The sequence below is a fragment of the Humulus lupulus genome, chromosome 9, assembly GCF_963169125.1.
Source record: "Humulus lupulus chromosome 9, drHumLupu1.1, whole genome shotgun sequence".
Taxonomy (NCBI): Eukaryota; Viridiplantae; Streptophyta; class Magnoliopsida; order Rosales; family Cannabaceae; genus Humulus; species Humulus lupulus.
Window position 1 is genome coordinate 80721806 of NC_084801.1, and position 20931 is coordinate 80742736.

Sequence of the window (20931 nt, forward strand, 5' to 3'; positions counted from 1 at the left end):
TCCTCATCATTCTCTCTCCTCTCTCTCGGATCTCTTTCTCCAACCAGACCTCTCTCCTTCACTCTTTCTCTCTCACCTTTGTCTTTGTGGAGACCGACCGCTACCTTCCCCTACACGCACCGGCTAGGGATCTTCGGAGGCCGTCGGAGCTTCGACCACGCGGGCCTAAGCCCTCACACGACACCAGAGGCGAACGACGTCACCGGAGGCCAGCTCTTCTCCTCTTCCCTGTGTACGGCCAAGCCTTCTTCTTCCCTGCGTGAGACACTTGATTTTTCTCAAGTTAGGTCAGAACAGGATGCTGCGCTTCTAGAAGATGCTAGACAAGCTACCAAGTCAGGAGAAAATATGAACAGAGAACAGGTATAACACACATAATGATATCATCATATATGGTTTTAGTTTCCAACTTTCTTTGATTCTGTGTTTGGTCCTTTTGACATTTTTTTTCTTGACAAAGTTGGTTTGTCTTGTTTTGTTTTGTTTCTGTATGGAGCTCTCAGAAGGAAAATTGGACTCCAGTGTGGCAGACCTCGAGAGAGAAGCTTACCCTGTTTTGGACGAACTGGGTAGAAATAGAGGACGCTAACATATATTCTCTTGACAGATTAGTGGGCAGTTAAAATCCATGCAAATTGTTGCAAGATTGACTGCAGAAAGAGATGGTGAAATTAGAAAAGCTGCTTTGAATACTCTTGCCACTGGATATAAGATTCTTGGTATCTCATGATTTCAAGATTTTAAAGTATTTTCTAACTTGTTTAAGATTTTGAATTTTTATTTATTGTTCCTTTGAGACATCCCATTTTCTTTTTGCCTGTTTTGTGGGGTTATGTTTTCTTAGTTTGTAATTTATTTTGTAAGTTGCATTGTATTTGTAACGACCCAAATTCGTTAATAAGGCTTAAGGGCCTTGATTAGTGTGCCTGGAGGGCATAATGGGAACTATGTGTGGTTTTAATGATTTAGATGCATGACTATGATTTAAAGAATGTTATATGATTACTTGAATATTTGAGATGCATGACTATGTGTGTTAGTATGCATATAGGCCCTAATTAGGTAAGAAGGGCATAATCGTAATTTTGGCCATTATGGACATAACTGCTTTGATATATGTGATAATTGTCGAGACCACATTATTATGTTGATATATCTGTGATCTGTGACTCGAGACGATCCTGGTGAGCAAGGTAGCGAGAAATTCATGGCGGGGATTTATACCCGGCTCGCGGTGAGCTCAGGGGTATAAATGGGAATTTAGTAGATAAACTGGAGTCTATTATGCCATTGAGAAATGCTATTGGTGGTTAATTAGGTATCGGGAATTAAGTAGGAAATAATAGAGACACTCGAGGAATTAGCGGGAATTGGGTAAAATAACTAAAATGCCCTTAAGTGGACTAAAGGACTAGAATTAATAGGGAGGGCATAATGGTCATTTGGCTTTTAAGGATGGGTATTACTGGGGTTTTATGTTGGTGGGATTTATATAACATTACAGAAGTTTGAAAAAAGAAAGAAAAGGAAAGGAAAAGAAAGGAGAGAAAACATAAAGAATTCTCTAGGTCGGTTTGTGCTTCCTTCACTTGTTTCTTGAGGATTTCTAGAGTAAAGCTTAGAGGAGAGCTGGGATTAACTAGGCATCAAGGATCCTAACCTAAGACTGAGGAATTGACAGTGGCTTAGTAAGGGTTCATCAACACTTGAGGTAAGACTTAGAATTCTTCAGTTTCAGGTTCTGGTTTTTGAGTTGTGGTGCTTAAGTTGAAATTGGGTGGAACCTTAGGGAATTCAGACTTGAGGCTGAGGAGGAGCAAGCCAAGGGAGTGTAGAGGCAGCTTGTGGTCGAAATTCTATCAAAGGTATAAAGCCTAAACTCTAACTTTGTTGTTCAGCTGGTTTTTACTGGGTTTTAGAGCATGGAAGTGATTATGGTGAAATCTGAGCTTGTGGATGCATGTGCTTGGGTTTTAGGTGTTTGGGGTGCTTGGGATGAGTGGAGTGTGTTCATGAGGTTGTTTTTAAGTTTGGGTAAGAGTTGGAAGAGGTTTGGTTGAGGTTGGTTCGAGAAAATCGCAGAAGTGGAATTTTGGTGCTGGGCTGTTTGTGACTAGCGCTACAGCGCTAGCCTTTGGGCGCTGTAGCGCTAGGCCATAATGCTGAGGGGAATTTTGCTTCTGTCTGTAGTGCTGTAGCACCCTCCCAAGAGCGTTGTAGCGCTACCCTACCTTCTGAAGGGGATTTTAGGGTTATTTGAAAGGGTTTTTTATCTAAGGTTTGGGGTTTGGTTCCACCACCTTGTTTGGTGGAACTAGGACTTCCCGGGGGCTCGGGATTGGCCCCAGGACTAGGTTTTGAACTTGAGGGTTTATGATGACTTTGGCCATGATTGTGTTTAGGTGAGCGCTAGGGTTCGAGGGGGATCGTGCTCAAGGTGTTGAGGGATCAAAGCTATTGAATTGAAAGGTAAGAATACTGCACCCGGTTACATGATTGTGATGGGACTAAGTGCTCCCGAGAATTGTAATGTGTCAATGTTGGTATCACGCCATGGGACATGTAAAAGCGGCCTACGAGTGTCGTAAATACTATTAGCGTACAGAGCGCGATTTGGCCACTGGGAGCCATGAACACTGGGATAACAGAGGGAGTAGCCTGTGAGCGCTAGCCCTGGTTATCATTTATAAACTGTGCATGTTATGAATTGATATGCCTAGTGTGTGGAATACCTGACTATATTGAATGGTTATTTGACTAAGGCTATGTGATGCAATGTGAGATATTGACTTGACTGCTAAATGCTTATGCATTGTTGATGTTGTGTTTTCTTGCTGGGCCTTGGCTCACGGGTGCTATGTGGTGCAGGTAAAGGCAAGGGCTAGCTGGACCAAGCCTGAGGTGGAGAGCTCCGAGGTGAAATGTACATAGCCAGCTGTTCGATCACCACGATCGAGGAGTGGACCAGAACAGGGATTACCTAACTGCTTGTTTTGCCTTAGTATGGCTGGTTATTGTACCTGAGTCTCACAACCTTTGTAAACGATCTTTAAACTTGTATTTTTGGGATCCCGTGTAACCAGATAATGTTTCTTAATGAAAAGCGTGGCTTTTGAGACCAAAACGCTTTTAACCTTAGTACCTTTGTAGCTTCTGCAACACGACTTTAATTAATTCACTTGATTAGCAAGTCTGGCACTTTATAAACACACAGTGTAGCGGTCTTGGCTATCCAGGACGTTACAAATTGGTATGAGAGCCTCCTAGGTTTATGGGACCTGAAGACTGGCTGGATATGTACATTCGTCGCGGGAGACAAGCTCAACTCAGGGTCTGGTAATTGTGTATACATGATTATGTGTTTAAATGATTTGAGTGGGATATGATTGCTGATATCTGTCTGATGTATAGGGAGCATGGGATATTGATAGGGCCTGGCCCTTGACTATTGCATGATGTTATTGAGGCGTGCTTATTAGCACCGATGTGCATGTGAATGAATATTTGGATGAATTGCCATATTTGATTGCTTGTGAATGATTGGAGTTCCAGTGATGGATTATGAGAGAATTATTACCCTGACATCATAGCCAATTGCCGAGTCGTTGATTACAGATTGACTTGAATAGTTATGCGTTCAAGGAAATCCACACAACTAGCCGGCAGGTCTGGGGCTAGAGATGATGACCAGGGCCCGACCCCTCCGCCAATCCCTGAGAACTGGAAGCAGTTAATGGCTGATATGCAAGCTAGGCTTCAGAGCCAAGATGAATAGATTTGAATTCTGCAGCAGGCTCCATCTGGGAGTGTTACCCCTACTGTGCCACCGGTAATGGTACCTATGGTACAGCCAGTTGATATTGGGAATAAGTGGGAACCGTTGTATGAGCGGTTCAGGAAGCAACAGCCCCCGATCTTTGAGGGTGGACCTGATCCACTGAAGGCTGAGCAGTGGATGACTTTGATCACTACCATTCTTGATTTTATGAGAGTGGAAGGACATGATAGGGTGGCCTGTGCCACTTATATGCTGAGAGATGATGCTCGAATCTGGTGGGAGGTGGCATCACAGACTAGAGAGGTTGCTACATTGACTTGGGAAGGGTTTAAGGATTTGTTCAATCAGAAGTATTATAACATTGCCATCAGGGCAGCGAAAGTAAATGAGTTTGTGGGGCTAGTTCAGGGCAGTATGACAGTTACAGAATATGCCCTGAAGTTCGACAGACTTGCGAAGTTCGCACCAGACCTTGTGCCTATTGACGCAGCTAGGCAGGACAGATTTATTAGAGGGCTGAATGTGATGATAGCTCGAGATGTAAGAATTACCACAGTTCCTGGAGTGACTACTTATGCCCAGGCTGTGGAGAGGGCTCTTACCACTGAGGAGGCGGAGAATAGGATTTGGAGGGATAGTGCAGCGAGAAGGGAGGGCCGCAGGGCGGTGCCTCAATACTCTGGTTGTAGTAGGGGCGGAGGCTCCAGTGATTTGAAGAGAAAGACTCCTGATGTTCCAAACGCTCCTAGGTTTTATAGAGGAGGTCGGGGTACTCAGGGTGGCCGTCAGGGAGGCGGTGATTCGTGGAGGACTTATCCAGAGTGCACGAGGTGCAGGAGACGCCATCCGGGCAAATGTCGGGCAAAGGCCTGCTATGTGTGTGGGGTGGTGGGACACCTCAGGAAGGATTGCCCGACGGTGAAGAAGGGGGAGACAGGAAAGGTGGACAGCTTGACTCCAGCTCGAGTGTTCACTTTGACGCAGGCGGAGGTCGAGGCTAGCCCCTTGATAGTGACAGGTCAACTTTCTAGTGCTGGCACTCCCTTTACTGTTTTCATTGATTATGGTGCTACGCATTCATTTGTATCTTATAGGGTGATTGATAGACTGTGTAGGTCTAGTGAGTATAGTGCTTTAGGGTTTGGGACTATATTGCCTACAAGAGAACTGGTGGTATCTAGGAGGTGGATTAGAGCACTGCCAGTGTTAGTTGATGGTAGGGAGTTATCAGTAAACTTGATTGAGTTGAATATGGAGGACTTTGATATGATTCTAGGTATGGATTGGCTTGTTAGATATGGAGCTACCATTGACTGTAGGAAGAAGATGGTGACCTTTGAGCCAGAGGGCGAGGATCCCTTTGTTTTCGTGGGAGCGGTGCATGGACCCCGCGTACCCAGGATATCTTCACTGAGAACCAGAGATTTGTTACAGGGTGGATGTATAGGCTTCTTGGCTAGTGTGGTGGATACCACCAAAGTTTCACCAGTTGGACAGGAGGAGACTAGGTTGGTTTGTGAGTTCTTAGATGTGTTTCCTGAGGATTTGCCTGGGTTGCCGCCGCGTAGGGAGATTGAGTTTGTTATTGAGTTGGCACCAGGGACGGAGCCAGTGTCAAGGGCACCATATAGGATGGCACTGGCGGAACTGAAAGAGTTAAAGATTCAACTGCAAGAGCTTCTAGACTTGGGGTTCATTAGACCTAGCTACTCGCCATGGGGTGCTCCAGTTCTGTTTGTTAAGAAGAAGGGCGGGACCTTGAGGATGTGTATTAACTATCGAGAATTGAACAAGTTGACTATTAAGAATAAGTATCCCCTACCGAGGATTGATGACTTGTTCGATCAGCTGCAGGGTAAGACGGTGTTCTAAAAGATTGATCTTTGACCTGGTTATCACCAGCTAAGGATCAAGGATGAGGACATACCTAAGACAGCCTTTCGGATGCGGTATGGGCACTATGAGTTCTTGGTCATGTCCTTTGGTTTGACCAATGCCCCGGTAGCCTTTATGGATTTAATGAAAAGGGTGTTCAAGGACTTCCTAGATCAGTTTGTTATAGTCTTCATTGATGACATCTTGGTGTTTTCCAGTTCAGAGACAGAGCACGAGTTTCATCTTCGACAGGTACTCTAGAGGTTGAGGGAGCATCAGTTGTATGCTAAGTTTTAGAAGTGTGAGTTCTCGTTACCTGAAGTGACATTCCTTGGGCACATTGTAGGTACAGATGGGATCAAGGTGGATCCATCTAAGATAGAGGCGGTTAGGGATTGGCCGAGGCCAAGGAATGCCTCGGAGGTGCGGAGTTTCCTTGGGTTAGCAGGTTACTACAGGCGGTTTGTAGAGGGATTGTCGAAGATAGCAGCACCGATGACAGAATTGACAAGAAAGAACTTGAAGTTTATCTGGTCAGATAAGTGTGAAGACAGTTTTCAGGAGTTGAAGCGACGACTTATTATAGCGCCAGTGTTGAGTCTTCCTTCGGGGGAAGGAAAGTTTGTTGTCTATTGTGATGCATCGAGGTTGGGTTTAGGCTGTGTGTTGATGCAGAATGAGAAGGTCATAGCTTATGCATCGCGACAGCTGAAGGGGTATGAGCAGCGGTATCCTACTCATGACTTGGAGCTGGCAGCAGTGGTCTTTGCACTGAAGATTTGGCGGCATTATCTATATGGGGAGAAGTGCGAGGTATACACTGACCATAAGAGCCTGAAGTATTTCTTTACACAGAAGGACCTAAACATGAGACAGAGTCATTGGCTGGAGCTGGTAAAGGACTATGATTGTGATATTCTTTACCATCCGGGAAAAGCCAATGTGGTGGCGGATGCGTTGAGCCGCTGAGGTCCAGGTCAGTTGTATAGCTCTGTTCAGATCTTAAGGGAGTTAGCTGATGAGATGGTTAGAGCAGGGATAGAATTGCTAGTGGGCCAGTTGGCCAACATTACTCTGCAGTCGACCCTGCTAGAGCAGATCAGAGAAGGGCAGTTGATAGACACTCAGTTACAGAGGATTAGAGATGATGTCTTAGCGGGAGTAGCTAAGGACTATTCTGTTTCAGAGATTGGTTTACTTCGGTATCAGGGATGAATCTGTGTTCCAGCTGATGAGGGGATCAGACGAGAGATATTAGATGAGGCTCATACGACGCCGTACTCGCTTCATCCGGGTACCACGAAGATGTATCAGGATCTACCGACTTTGTATTGGTTGCCCGGGATGAAGAAGGATGTGGTTGAGTACGTTGCCAGATGCCTAACCTGTCCGCAGGTGAAAGCTGAGTATCAGCGACTAGCAGGGTTGCTTCAGCCTTTGGTTATTCCCTAATGGAAATGGGAGGATATTACTATGGACTTTGTGGGAGGTTTACCCAGGACAGTAGGATTTCATGATTCGGTGTGGGTAATAGTGGATCGATACACTAAGTCAGCCCATTTTCTTCCGGTGAGGTCAACATATACTGTGGATCAGTATGCTGAGTTGTATGTGAGGGAGATCGTACGTCTCCATGGGGTTCCTAAGTCTATAGTGTCAGACCGAGATCCTATTTTCACTTCCAAGTTTTGGGGTGGTTTGCAAAGAGCTTTGGGAACTCAGCTGAAATTTAGTACAGCTTTTCATCCTCAGACTGATGGACAGTCTGAGAGGAAGATTCAGGTATTGGAGGATATGCTCAGAGCATGTGTGATTGACTTTGAGGGTTCATGGAGTAAGTATCTTCCGTTGATTGAGTTCTCGTACAACAATAGTTATCAGTCAACAATTGGAGTGGCTCCCTATGAGATGTTATATGGGAGGAAGTGTAGATCACCCAATCATTGGGATGAGATGGGTGAGAGGAGGTATTTGGGGCCAGATATGGTTCAGAAGACAAGTGAGGCCATAGAGAAGATCCGGGCTAAGATGCTCGCTTCTCAGAGCAGACAGAAAAGCTACGCTGATCCTAAGCGTAGGGACGTGGAGTTTCAAGTTGGTGACCACGTCTTTCTTTGAGTTTCGCCTCTGCGAGGGGTGAGGAGGTTTGGTAAGAAGGGCAAGCTGAGCCCTAGATTTATTGGACCATTTGAGATCCTGGAAAGGATTGGTCAGGTGGCCTACAGGTTAGCTTTGCCGCCATCGTTGTCTAGGGTTCATGACGTGTTTCATGTCTCCATGCTTCGGAAGTATGTCTCAGATGTGACTCATGTGTTGAGGCATGAGGATTTGGAGTTACAGGCATATTTGGCTTATGAAGAGAAACAAGTTCAGATCTTGGATCGAAAAGATAAGGTGTTGCGAAATAAGACGATTCTTTTGGTTAAAGTGCTGTGGAGGAATAGTAAGGTCGAGGAGGCGACCTGGGAGCTTGAGACAGCGATGCGGGATCAGTATCTCGAGTTGTTCAGGTAAATTTCGAGGACGAAATTCTCATTAGGAGGGGATAGTTGTAACGACCCAAATTCGCTAATAAGGCTTAAGGGCCTTGATTAGTGTGCCTGGATGGCATAATGGGAACTATGTGTGTTTTTAATGATTTAGATGCATGATTATGATTTAAAGCATGTTATATGATTACTTGAATATTTGAGATGCATGACTATGTGTGTTAGTATGCATATAGGCCCTAATTAGGTAAGAAGGGCATAATCATAATTTTGGCCATTATGGGCATAACTGCTTTGATATATGTGATCATTGTCGAGACCACATTATTATGTTGATATATCTGTGATCTGTGACTCGAGACGATCCTGGTGAGCAAGGTAGCGAGAAATTCATGGCGGGGATTTATACCCGGCTCGCGGTGAGCTCAGGGGTATAAATGGGAATTTAGTAGATAAACTGGAGTCTATTATGCCATTGAGGAATGCTATTGGTGGTTAATTAGGTATCGGGAATTAAGTAGGAAATAATAGAGACACTCGAGGAATTAGCGGGAATTGGGTAAAATGACTAAAATGCCCTTAAGTGGACTAAAGGACTAGAATTAATAGGGAGGGCATAATGGTCATTTGGATTTTAAGGATGGGTATTACTGGGGTTTTATGTTGGTGGGATTTATATAACATTACAGAAGTTTGAAAAAAGAAAGAAAAGGAAAGGAAAAGAAAGGAGAGAAAACAGAAAGAATTCTCTAGGTCGGTTTGTGCTTCCTTCACTTGTTTCTTGAGGATTTCTAGAGTAAAGCTTAGAGGAGAGCTGGGATTAACTAGGCATCAAGGATCCTAACCTAAGACTGAGGAATTGACAGTGGCTTAGTAAGGGTTCATCAACACTTGAGGTAAGACTTAGAATTCTTCAGTTTCAGGTTCTGGTTTTTGAGTTGTGGTGCTTAAGTTGAAATTGGGTGGAACCTTAGGGAATTCAGACTTGAGGCTGAGGAGGAGCAAGCCAAGGGAGTGTAGAGGCAGCTTGTGGTCGAAATTCTATCAAAGGTATAAAGCCTAAACTCTAACTTTGTTGTTCAGCTGGTTTTTACTGGGTTTTAGAGCATGGAAGTGATTATGGTGAAATCTGAGCTTGTGGATGCATGTGCTTGGGTTTTAGGTGTTTGGGGTGCTTGGGATGAGTGGAGTGTGTTCATGAGGTTGTTTTTAAGTTTGGGTAAGAGTTGGAAGAGGTTTGGTTGAGGTTGGTTCGAGAAAATCGCAGAAGTGAAATTTTGGTGCTGGGCTGTCTGTGACTAGCGCTACAGTGCTAGCCTTTGGGAGCTGTAGCGCTAGGCCATAATGCTCAGGGGAATTTGGCTTCTGTCTGTAGTGCTGTAGCGCCCTCCCAAGAGCGCTGTAGCGCTACCCTACCTTCTGAAAGGGATTTTAGGGTTATTTGAAAGGGTTTTTGATCTAAGGTTTGGGGTTTGGTTCCACCACCTTGTTTGGTGGAACTAAGACTTCCCGGGGGCTCGGGATTGGCCCCGGGACTAGGTTTTGAACTTGAGGGTTGATGATGACTTTGGCCATGATTGTGTTTAGGTGAGCGCTAGGGCTCGAGGGGGATCGTGCTCAAGGTGTCGCGGGATCAAAGCTATTGAATTGAAAGGTAAGAAAACTGCACCCGGTTACATGATTGTGATGGGCCTAAGTGCTCCCAAGAATTGTATCGTTTCAATGTTGGTATCACGCCATGGGACATGTAAAAATGGCCTAAGAGTGTCGTACATACTATTACCGTACAGAGTGCGATTTGGCCACTGGGAGCCATGAACACTGGGATAACAGAGGGAGCAGCCTGTGAGCGCTAGCCCTAGTTATCGTTTATAAACTGTGCATGTTATGAATTGATATGCCTAGTGTGTGGAATACCTGACTATATTGAATGGTTATTTGACTAAGGCTATGTGATGCAATGTGAGATTTTGACTTGACTGCTAAATGCTTATGCTCTGTTGATGTTGTGTTTTCTTGTTGGGCCTTGGCTCACGGGTGCTATGTGGTGCAGGTAAAGGCAAGGGCAAGCTGGACCAAGCCTGAGGTGGAGAGCTCCAAGGTGAAATGTACATAGCCAGCTGTTCGATCACCACGATCGAGGAGTGGACCAGGACAGGGATTACCTAACTGCTTGTTTTGCCTTAGTATGGCTAGTTATTGTATCTGAGTCTCACAACCTTCGTAAACGATCTTAAAACTTGTATTTTTGGGATCCCGTGTAACCAGATAATGTTTCTTAATGAAAAGCGTGGCTTTTGAGACCAAAACGCTTTTAACCCTAGTACCTTTGTAGCTTCTGCAACACGATTTTAATTAAATGACTTGATTAGCAAGTCTGGCACTTTATAAACACACAGTGTAGCGGTCTTGGCTATCCAGGACGTTACAGTATTAGTTGTTGTTTATAGTGAATTCAATTAGATTTTATCTGTTTAATTTTAATATTTTATTGTTAACTGTTAATGACCTTTTTTTCCCCATTAGGTGAGGATATATGGAGGTATGTTCGGAAGCTAACAGATGCTCAGAAAAGCATGCTGGATGATAGGTTTAAATGGAAGGTTAGTATATATTTGATCTTAGAGTTTAAAGTAAGGTAAACTTTTAAATTTGTTTTGGGATTAAATGATCTGTTTCTATTATCCATTCCATCCTTCTAATGATATTGCATATTTTAGGTTCGAGAGATGGAAAAAAGGAAGGAAGGGAAGCCTGGTGAAGCCAGAGCTGCTTTGAGACGTTCTGTGAGGGAAATTGGGTATGCTTTTTAGCTTGTCTATTTTATCTTTAGTAGTGTCTCTGTTACTTTTATTATTTCTAATGATGATTATCAACATTTTAATAAAGTATAATATTTTATTTTCTGTCAATTTTTTGTGTAGTTTTCTGTTTCTTTCTCAACTGTCTTTTCTTTGAATTGTTTGTCTCATTGTAAAGCTTTCTCAATCTTGTTTATTTTGGTACTCGTGCATATCAAATAAAAAAACATGCTGATTGCTGACGCGTTTAAAAGGTCTCTTTATAGTTAGCTGTGACATAAACAAAGGTCACGTTGGTGCTTCTTCAATCCTGCTGTTGGGCTGCACTTATTTGGTTTTCAAATTGTTGCATTCCATTGCATTGCGTCCAATATTTTTGAACTTGTTTGAGGACATTTACTTTATTTTTATAGCTAAAAAAATCTGTCACCAGGATCTAGAGAGTCCTTTTGATACAAGTCTATTAGACTACTAACTTTGAACTTTTATTTATTTTGATTTATTGTAGATTGGATGTAGCAGAGCAAAGTGGAGAGGTTACACGATCTGTCTCTGGCCCAGTACTTCCAAGTTATTAGAGGCTCCGCATAGTGATCATTTAATTGTTTGTTTTTAATTTTTTAACAAGTGATACAAATTTTACATAGACATTTCCATCACATCTATTGGTTTCATTTCTAATTTTCTTTTATTCTATGATGTTGGTATCAGGAAAAACTATGGGAATGCTGACATACATGTGGAGAGACAACTTATGCCCTGTGTTCTTGCTGGTACCAATGGCCCCACTGATTGGAATGAAGCTTTGGATATTATTTCTTTTGGTTCTCCTGAGCAGGTACTTGTGGTTTATCTGTCCTTTTATATTAGAAGAAATATTAGTTATTAGAAAACTCTAGCTTGTCTCTTACAGTTAATAAGCCTTGTGTTTTGTAAGGGTAAGCTGTAGGTTTTTATTTTTTATTTATTGTAAAGGCAATTGGAGAATTTTCAATTATTACATGGAAAAACTAAGTGATAAGTAAATATAATATATGTATGTATATAAAAAAAAAAGAGTATGGTTAGCGGGTGTTGTGGCTAATTGCTAAGGCTATTAGCAATTATTCTGGTTAAAAAAAGAGTAATTCTTGCAGCTATTATTCCCCTTCCCCTTATATTCTCCTTGTAGCTATTATTCTGGTTAAAAAAGAGTAATTCTTACATTTTGGTCTGATTTAATAATTCAAATGTCTGGCCTCATTGCTATACATTTTATTTGTTATGAAAGCTTTCGTTTGTGTTTGTAGGGTAGAGCAACTTTGTTTATTGTTTATTGTTCCTTTTTCTCTTTTTCTCTTCTTCTTTGTTATTTTTATTTTTCCAAAATTAAAAAAGTTTTAATATTTGTGTGCGTTTTTGCAGTCTGTTGAAGGAATGAAAGTCGTGTGTCATGAGCTGACACAAGCCACTAATGATCCAGAAGGCAGTGCAATGGATGAACTTATTAAAGATGCAGACAGACTTATTTCATGCCTTGCAAACAAGGTAGCGCTTTACTTTGTCCTTCCTTGTACTTTAGTTTTTGTTTCTGGGTTTTGTTTTTGTTTTGGCATTATTTAGGTTTTGATTATGAACTTTTTCCCATAAAATAGGTTTCCAAGACCTTTGATTTCAGCTTGATAGGAGCATCATCTAGATCTTGTAAATATGTTCTCAACACCCTCATGCAGGTAAGTTTGGTTTATTTTGTTGTTGAATGTCTTAATGCTAACACTATACTCTGTTTTTCCATTTTTTTATATACCTTACTATAAACCTAACTAGTTGATGTAAAATTCTAATTGATTTTTAGACATTTCAAAACAAGAGACTGACTTATGCTGTCAAGGAAAGAACTCTTGATAGTCTAATTACTAAGCTCCTTCTATGGTTGTTGGATGAGAGAGTTCCACATATGGATGATGGCAGCCAGCTTTTAAAAGCTTTGAGTGTTCTGATGCTAAATTTTCTGGTTAAGACTTGCCATTTCATTTCTTCCCTCTTCTTTTCTTCATTTATTCTTATCCTGACTCGCATGTCTTATTTTAGTTTGATTTGTTATTCAACTTTACAGGATAATGCAGATCGAACTTCATCCTTTGTTGCTCTCATCAATCTCTTACGTCCATTAGATCCTTCAAGGTGGCCCTCACCTGCATCAAATGAGACATTTGCTGTCAGAAATCAGAAGTTCTCTGATCTGGTTGTTAAATGTTTGATAAAAATTACAAAGGTAACTTCTTGTTTTAGCTATTTTGTTTACCTTTTTTCTAAAGTTATTTTTTTGTTATCTACTGTCTCAATGGGTAATCTGACATATTTTACAACATGGCTTGCATGCTTCTCATAGGTTCTTCAAAGCACTATTTATGAAGTCGTCCTTGACCGCATCCTTCAAAGCATCCATTTGTATCTGCAAGACTTAGGGATGGAAGAAATTAGAAGACGGTATGCTTTTTTCTTTTATTTTATTTGGAATAACATGAAATCTACTACTATGACTGATAGTTACAATTTGTGATTGCATAATAATTGGTTTCTTCTCTCTTGCAATGTATAAAAACTATTCAGTGCTGGTGCTGATGACAAGCCATTGCGCATGGTGAAAACTGTTCTACATGAACTAGTGAAGCTTCGAGGAGCTGCTATTAAATTTATACATCATAATGACATAATATGATGGAAATGCTAACTGAAGTCGACCAACCAAAAAAAGCTTCGATCTTTACAAAATTTCATACTAATATTAACTTCTTTAATTTTTCCCCTGCTGTATGTGTTTTACATTAGATTGTGTTGTTTCATTGGTTCACATTCTCTCTGTTCTTATTGTTTCTCCTAATCTTGCTTGCTGTTTTGAGCTTGTGTATATTCTTAGTTTGTTAATTTTCACTATCTTTATAAGAAATTTAACCAAAAGATCTTAGTTAAACTAGATTTTTTTTATTTAGATTTGATTTATACATGTTCTATTATCTGATTTGGCCATTTGATAATGGAAAATTCGCTTCCATATGTAGGCAATTTATGAAATTATTGAAACCTATCGTTCTCATTTGATAATGCCCAAGTGCTTATCTCCAATTACTCAACATGGTATGTACTCAACTCAGTTTTTTTTTAGTTTTTTATTTTGTTTCTTAGCCATTGAGTTGATATAATATATGGCTTTAGTGTATTCTAGTTTCTTGCTTGACCTTTTATTTCCTTCTTTCATTATTGTCTCTAATGTTTTTTGCAGCCACATGTTGACTTTGGATTAAAAGTACTTGGTGAAAATGCTATGTCTATTCCTGGCCTATATCAGTTTGTCCAGGTAGAGTACTCGTTTAAGTTTCGTTGATTGAGGCTTAGTTGAATAAACACATAAATACATGCATCCATTTTATAGACAAACATAATTTCTGAGAGTACATATTAATCCTAATATAGTAACTAAATGAATATTGTTTGTTGTATAGTATGCAAGTAATGATCAAGAGGACAAGTATTCCTTTGTTATGTTTGTAAGTTTTTATCATGTATCATGTATTAGGGTCTTAGTTTTGAAGGTCAGTATAGGCTAGTTATTTATTTAGAATATTTGAAAATGTCTAATTTTAAAATCCCTAACCACTTTTTGTGATTTAAATATTCCTTTCAGACTCTGTTTGGGGACTTGTCTTGAGGTATCATTGATTTTCAATTTTTGTTTTCACTTTTCACCCATGTTTGGATCTAATAAAACCTTGTACTTTTTCTTATTCACGTGTTATTTGATTGAACTGAAACTTGGTTGTGCATTTTGTTTTTATTGATGGGTTAGCTGACCTATGTTTAAAGCTTTGGCCATCAACATAACATGGTGGTATTACTTGTTCTGGTTCATCAACTTGGCTAATGGCATATCCCCTAATTAAATATCTATGAGCTGAGTACTTAAGTCTCAGAGCATCTTATTAATTTAAGTATTACTAGTAAATAGTTGTTTAAATCTGATTTCAATTTGGCTGGTGCCTTGTTACTTAATGAAATTCTTTGATGATATTTCTTATGAAAAGTCTAAACATGTGCTCTAACTATCTTTGATAGACAATGCTCTGTTAAGGTTAGGTTTCTTCATTCATGTTTTGTCTAGTGCAACTTAAGCAGTTTATTCATTTTAGGCTTGTTGTTCAGAAACTTTAACCCAAGGATCCTGCCCTAGCAATTAAAATCATTGAAGAGAAACCATTCGTTTGAGTAGCTTTTATTTACACTTTAATTGTAAACATGTTTAATTTATTAAGTATGTTTGACAGTGGTTATTGTAATCCTAGTGATGACTAAGTGATTATAATGCATTTATATAGTAAATACAAGAGGTGCACAAGAAAGCAAGGTAATCCTAGTGATGACTAAGCTTCGACTCTATTGTATGAACTTACTTATGTCAATATGATCTTCTGCTTTAGTGGCAGCTATGATTATGGCAGTGAAAACATTTGATAACTACTGAATTTAAATTGGATTTTTTTTTGTTGATAATAGATACTTGTGACAGACTTTGAATTCTTTAGTTTGGACTATTAGGAACTGGTGTAGTGCTATGAATGTATGGCCTGCCCTTATTGTTGAAACAAGCAATGCTTCTGATCTCCATGGATATACTATTAGGGCTTTATACAGGGCATTCTAACATCATCTGAACAAGTGGGCTTTTTATTTCCCTTGTGCACACTATAAATGATTAATGGAAAGATTGTAGTACTTTTATTACTACAAATTTTATCTATTAAGTGGTAGCTGCTAGATCCGTTATGGATTTCTATGAATCTGTTAGTCTTACTCTATTTTTTAGCTCATTATAAGTGATGTATTCTCATTTTCTATTTAACACTTCTATATATTTCAATAAAGTTCAGTTCATTCATTCTCTATCCTCTCTGATTTTCTCATTCAATTTCATTTATGAATTTAACTGTTTGTTTTGAGGAAAATTCATATGCTTAGATTTTTCTTTCTTAATAGGCTAATATGACCATGTTAGAAGACAAACTACCAACAAAAAGATGACTTTCATCAGCCCTTGTCAAGGTATAAAGAAGAAAGTCTTCTTTTGTGCTTTAGAATTATGTTGCTGAATGTTTCTTTCATTTTCATTAAGTTTTAGGTATTGATAGAGTACTCTGTTTGGCAGTGGAATTTTCTCTTCGTTCATCTCTTATCTTATTGTTTTAAGTTGCATGTTTTGTTGCTTCAGTCATTGTTTTGCATGGTAGTACATCTTGCTATACCCTGCTGTTTCGTCAAGTTTTGGAGTTATTACAAATTTAATTTAAACTTTATATGCTTATAGGTGGAAACTAGCTTAAGTCTTATGTTCTTAATATTAAAAGGACTTTTTTTTTTACAATGTGCAGGTGTATTGAGATGATTTCTTTGAAGCAATTATTGACAACATTTGTAGTTGAGGCCTTTAGAATTGAAGAATGTATTTCACTGATTTTTGTATACATTTCTTGTTTTGTATTTAGTGATAAAGGAATCTGAATTGGGCATAAATTATGTTGTAATATGATTTCTTAAGCCTAGACTAGTAGACTAAATATTGTAATTACATTTGAGTAATTAATAAAAATCTATTTATGTTACCTTATTTGGCTTCAACTTTTATATTTGTTTTCCTAGTTTTGTGTAAGTAAAAAAAGATTATGTTTCTGTAGGCTAATATAACACATGTGTTATACTAAAGTGTAGTATAACACAAAAAATGTGTTATACTAAAGTGTAGTATAACACAAAAAACGTGTTATACTAAAGTGTAGTATAACACAAATTTATAAGTATTGAAATGTGTTATATAATCGACTATAAATAACATAATTAAACACTTATCTATTTATTAAAATAACACAGAAATTGTGTTATCGTTTACAGTATAATTGCACATCTGTATAACAATGATAAAGTGTTATGCAAAGTACACTGACCTACGAAAACATAGTCGGTCTTAACACATCAAAAAGTGTTATGGTATGTTTTGATAACACATTTTTGGTGTTATTAAAAGCATTTTTTCTTGTAGTGGAAAACTCTTCGTAGACCAAAGCATAAGCTTCAAACTTTTCTTAGTGTTCTTGATAGTTGAAAGTGGTGAGAAAACTTGAGAGAGAATTTTTTGAACACATGAGAGTGAAAGAAGAGTATATGGTTGGTTGGGTGAGGATTTGGATGAGCATATTAATAAAAATAATATCTAAACACTTGAATGTTTTACCTTTATCACTTGGTGTCATTAATCCTAATTTAATTGGGATTAAAACATTAAAAATTTGGTCCACTCAATTGAATATCTTCACATGGCCGGCCACTATTTTTTTCTATTTATGTAATTATTAATTTTTTTAAAAAGGTTAATAAAAATTTCCTATGAAAAAAAATCCAAAATGACTTTCTATAACCTTTTTCACTCATATAAAGTTTGAAAAACAAAACTTAACATATAATAATTAAATAAAATGTCTCTCACATTTAATTAAATTAATCACACACTACAATTTAACCTAAGGTCCATTTATAAAATAAAATTTCCCAATTCTGTAAAATTAAGCTTTTAACACAAAATGCCCTAAAATTTCCATTTCTTCGTAGCTTTATTATTTTTGACCAAACTTTAATTTTTATGAATATATTTTATGCGCAAAATATATTTACCATAGTTTTTCGTTTTATTATCCAAGATTTTTACCCGATTAGGGTTTTGTTATCGGTCCAAGATCGAAAGATTTATCTTGACTTTTAATCACAAACTTCATAATTTGGGTAGCGATAACTCATGGAAATAAATTCCAAAAAAATACAATATTATATAAAATAATTTCCTTAACTTGGGGAAAAGAATCCCAACTCAAGTCATTTAAATGTACCCAAAACGCAGGGCGTTACACTCGCCTGGAGCATAACTACTCCGTTAATAAGTAGAAGGAGGTCGACATAATAGTTTCCTGATAATTTTTTGCCCATGGTTTTCCAATATATTAGGCACCTGCTTCATGGATCGAACTGATGACTAATATAAACTTGCCTAAAAATAATTGTATTTTGGCACTACTGCAGTTGTATTAACTGTAGGTGCGAATTCAGGAATGAGAAATTCTTCTTGAGGTTGCTTGGATTTGGAGTTTTGGCTCTCAGGTCTACTCTCAAAGATTCTTCCATAATCTTGAAATTTAATTCACCTAGTGTAAAGGCAAGAAAAACTATTAATTTTGAACCCCATGGCCAAGCTAAGGGTATTTGCTGAATAAATAATGGGTTCTTGCCATGGAGGGAGATGGAGTATTTTCCTCTTACCTTCACAAACTTCTTCAAGTTGACATATGTAGGAGCTAACAACTCTTTGGTTATCTACTCACTCTTTGTGCTCTCAAATAAGTCATTGGTTTTGAGAAAATTGAGATTATGCTCAAGGAGACAGTTTGTGGTATGGAAAAGCACGAGATAAGAATGCACACCAATTTGTCTTGAAAGCAGACTGCAACATCTAGCAAAAGAGATACTAGTGTGGGTCTCTTCCTTAAGAATAATTAGCTGAGAGATACCAAGAAAAATTGAGATAAGCTACGAGGACATGCTCAAAAAACAATAAAAGAAAATGGGATTAACTTAAATATACTAAGATGAAAAGCATAATGAGTTTTCGAATGAGTTTAAATAACTTAATTAATGTATGAGAAGGATAATGGGCCTTGTATGCTTGCCTAATCTAATTATGAAACCCTGAAACTAACTATTATTCAATACAAAATTTACTAGGAAGACGTTACAATTACAAAAGATGGTATGTTGTGATCCCAACACACGTAAGATACATTCTTAAAAAAAAAACCTATTACTTCCTTACTATGAAACCCAGGAAAAGAACCTATAAACTAATGTTTTGATAAATTCCTATCCAAAATTACATCATATGTTCATTGTTTCATCATATTTATTGAAGAAAAAAAAAGGACATTAAAAAATATATATAAACAGAGTTATTTTTGTGGAAAATTTACACAAAAATGTCCCAATGGGAGATTGTTGTTGATGCATTACAAGAAAAAATGCTTTTAATAATACCAAAAATGTGTTATCAAAACATACCATAACACTTTTCGATGTGTTAAGACCGACTATGTTATCGTAGGTCAGGGTACTTTACATAACACTTTATCATTGCTATACAAATGTGTTATTATACTATCAACGATAACACACTTTCTGTGTTATTTTAATAAAGAGATAAGTGTTTAATTATATTATTTATTGTCGATTATATAACACATTTCAATACTTATAAATTTGTCTTATACTACACTTTAGTATAACACATTTTTTGTGTTATATAATGAAGTTTGCATAAAAAGAGTTATTGTAATAGATATTATAACACAATTTTCATATTATTTTAATATTTAGATAAGTTTAAATTCTCATTATATATTCATTTATATAACACTAATTTATTCTATTATATTTTAATTTTTGTTATATAATTAAAATTAGCTTTCTAATATATACTACCATCATCAAATGAACTTGATTTTCAAATAACAAAAAGTAAAAACATTCAACATTGTATTAACAATCCACAAATTAGTTTAAAACATTCAACACTGTCATCAACAACAAAATGTTCTTTAAGTATTCAAGTAGTCTTAAATATTCAACATATTGAAAAGTTACTACTTTCAACACAAAATTTTGTACAGCTGCCCAACACAAAGCCTTCAAAATTAAGTATCCTTTTCTATTTCGCTTGTCACATCTACAAAATAAACAAAGAAATATTTTAATGTTATTATCTAGCATCACAAATTACTTCAAGAAAAAAGCTATGGAAATTATATCCCAGAGAGGACACCACATAAAAAATAATGAATTCACAACTACACCAAAGCAAACAAAGAAACCAAACACTAAATTATAAGACATTGGTTATTTTTTGAGTATGAAAATGTACCTCTTGGAATAACTTTTTTAGAAGGCCATGCAACTGTGGAACCAACTGCTTCTTGTATTGTAAGCATCGCATTATTAGGACGAAATAAGTAAGATTCTGGTACAATATCAACATCAACCCATACTCGCATAAAGTCTGGTCCAAGAGGCTTTCCATGTACAGTTATCTTTGGATCACTAGAATCCCAACGACCTTCAGCAACAATTACATCTGCTCAGTCAAGCAAGTAGCAAGCATTCTTCCCTTCTGTAAAGTTATGTCTTTTTTCTAGTGCAATACTCTACCAAATTGATTTTAAAGACAATATATTAGTTTTTGTATTTGTTCTTCTAAAATGAAAATTTAAAACAATAACAACTTTGATAATTTACCTTAGGGGACTGAATATTGTTTGACTGCGGTACATTGCGAGACTGTCCTTCGCTTGGTGTCACTTTACCACCAACCTAAATATAAAACCAAGACAAGTTTCATTGGAAGAAAAGAAAACTAAGGTTTATAAGTGCAAGATAGAATTACCACCAAGTGTTCTTTAAGTAGATTCATCATTTCAGTCATTTTGAGCTTCATATTCTGTTGCTCTTCTTCTAACTTGGAGATCTTGCTATTACACATATTAACAACAGTTAGCTTCGACCTTGTTACGCCTCTTCTGTGTCCGATTAAACGACCAGATTTTGGGTTACCAAATAATTTTGTCAAGGCATCCTCATCAGCGTTGTCTGCAGTTCCAGATTTTGGGTCTTCAAGGAGAATCTCATTCAACGAACCCTGCATATAAATTAGTATAACTAATGTATGCATTATGGAAAAGAAATATAAATTCACAAAAATTAAATGACTAATACTCACAAAAATATCAGATGTCGTTGGGTTTACAAGTTCACCATTCTTCTTGGTATGGGCTCTCCGAAAAGCATCGATTCTAGATATTTTAACATCCTCATTTTCTTTTTTCTACACAATACAACAATAGAGATTATATAATAGTGACTACAATAA

The 20931-nt window shown here is 37.8% G+C and overlaps 1 protein-coding gene and 1 long non-coding RNA gene across 2 annotated transcripts; one reads left to right on the forward strand and one right to left on the reverse strand.

Annotated features, from left to right (window-relative positions):
- The first annotated feature begins 628 nt into the window (after positions 1-628).
- LOC133799831 (protein MOR1-like) lies at positions 629-12533 on the forward strand. The gene is made up of 6 exons (XM_062237820.1): positions 629-719; positions 10669-10745; positions 10863-10942; positions 11452-11513; positions 11655-11781; positions 12348-12533. Exons 1-6 carry the CDS (start codon positions 629-631, stop codon positions 12361-12363), a joined length of 453 nt encoding a protein of 150 aa, XP_062093804.1. The 3' UTR covers positions 12364-12533.
- A 7146-nt stretch (positions 12534-19679) lies between these two features.
- Positions 19680-20603, reverse strand: LOC133802010 (uncharacterized). Its single transcript, XR_009877111.1, has 4 exons — positions 20452-20603; positions 20301-20375; positions 19930-20209; positions 19680-19734 (listed from the first exon to the last, which is right to left on the reverse strand). It is a non-coding gene; the product is annotated as an uncharacterized LOC133802010 (long non-coding RNA).
- Positions 20604-20931: the final 328 nt, after the last annotated feature.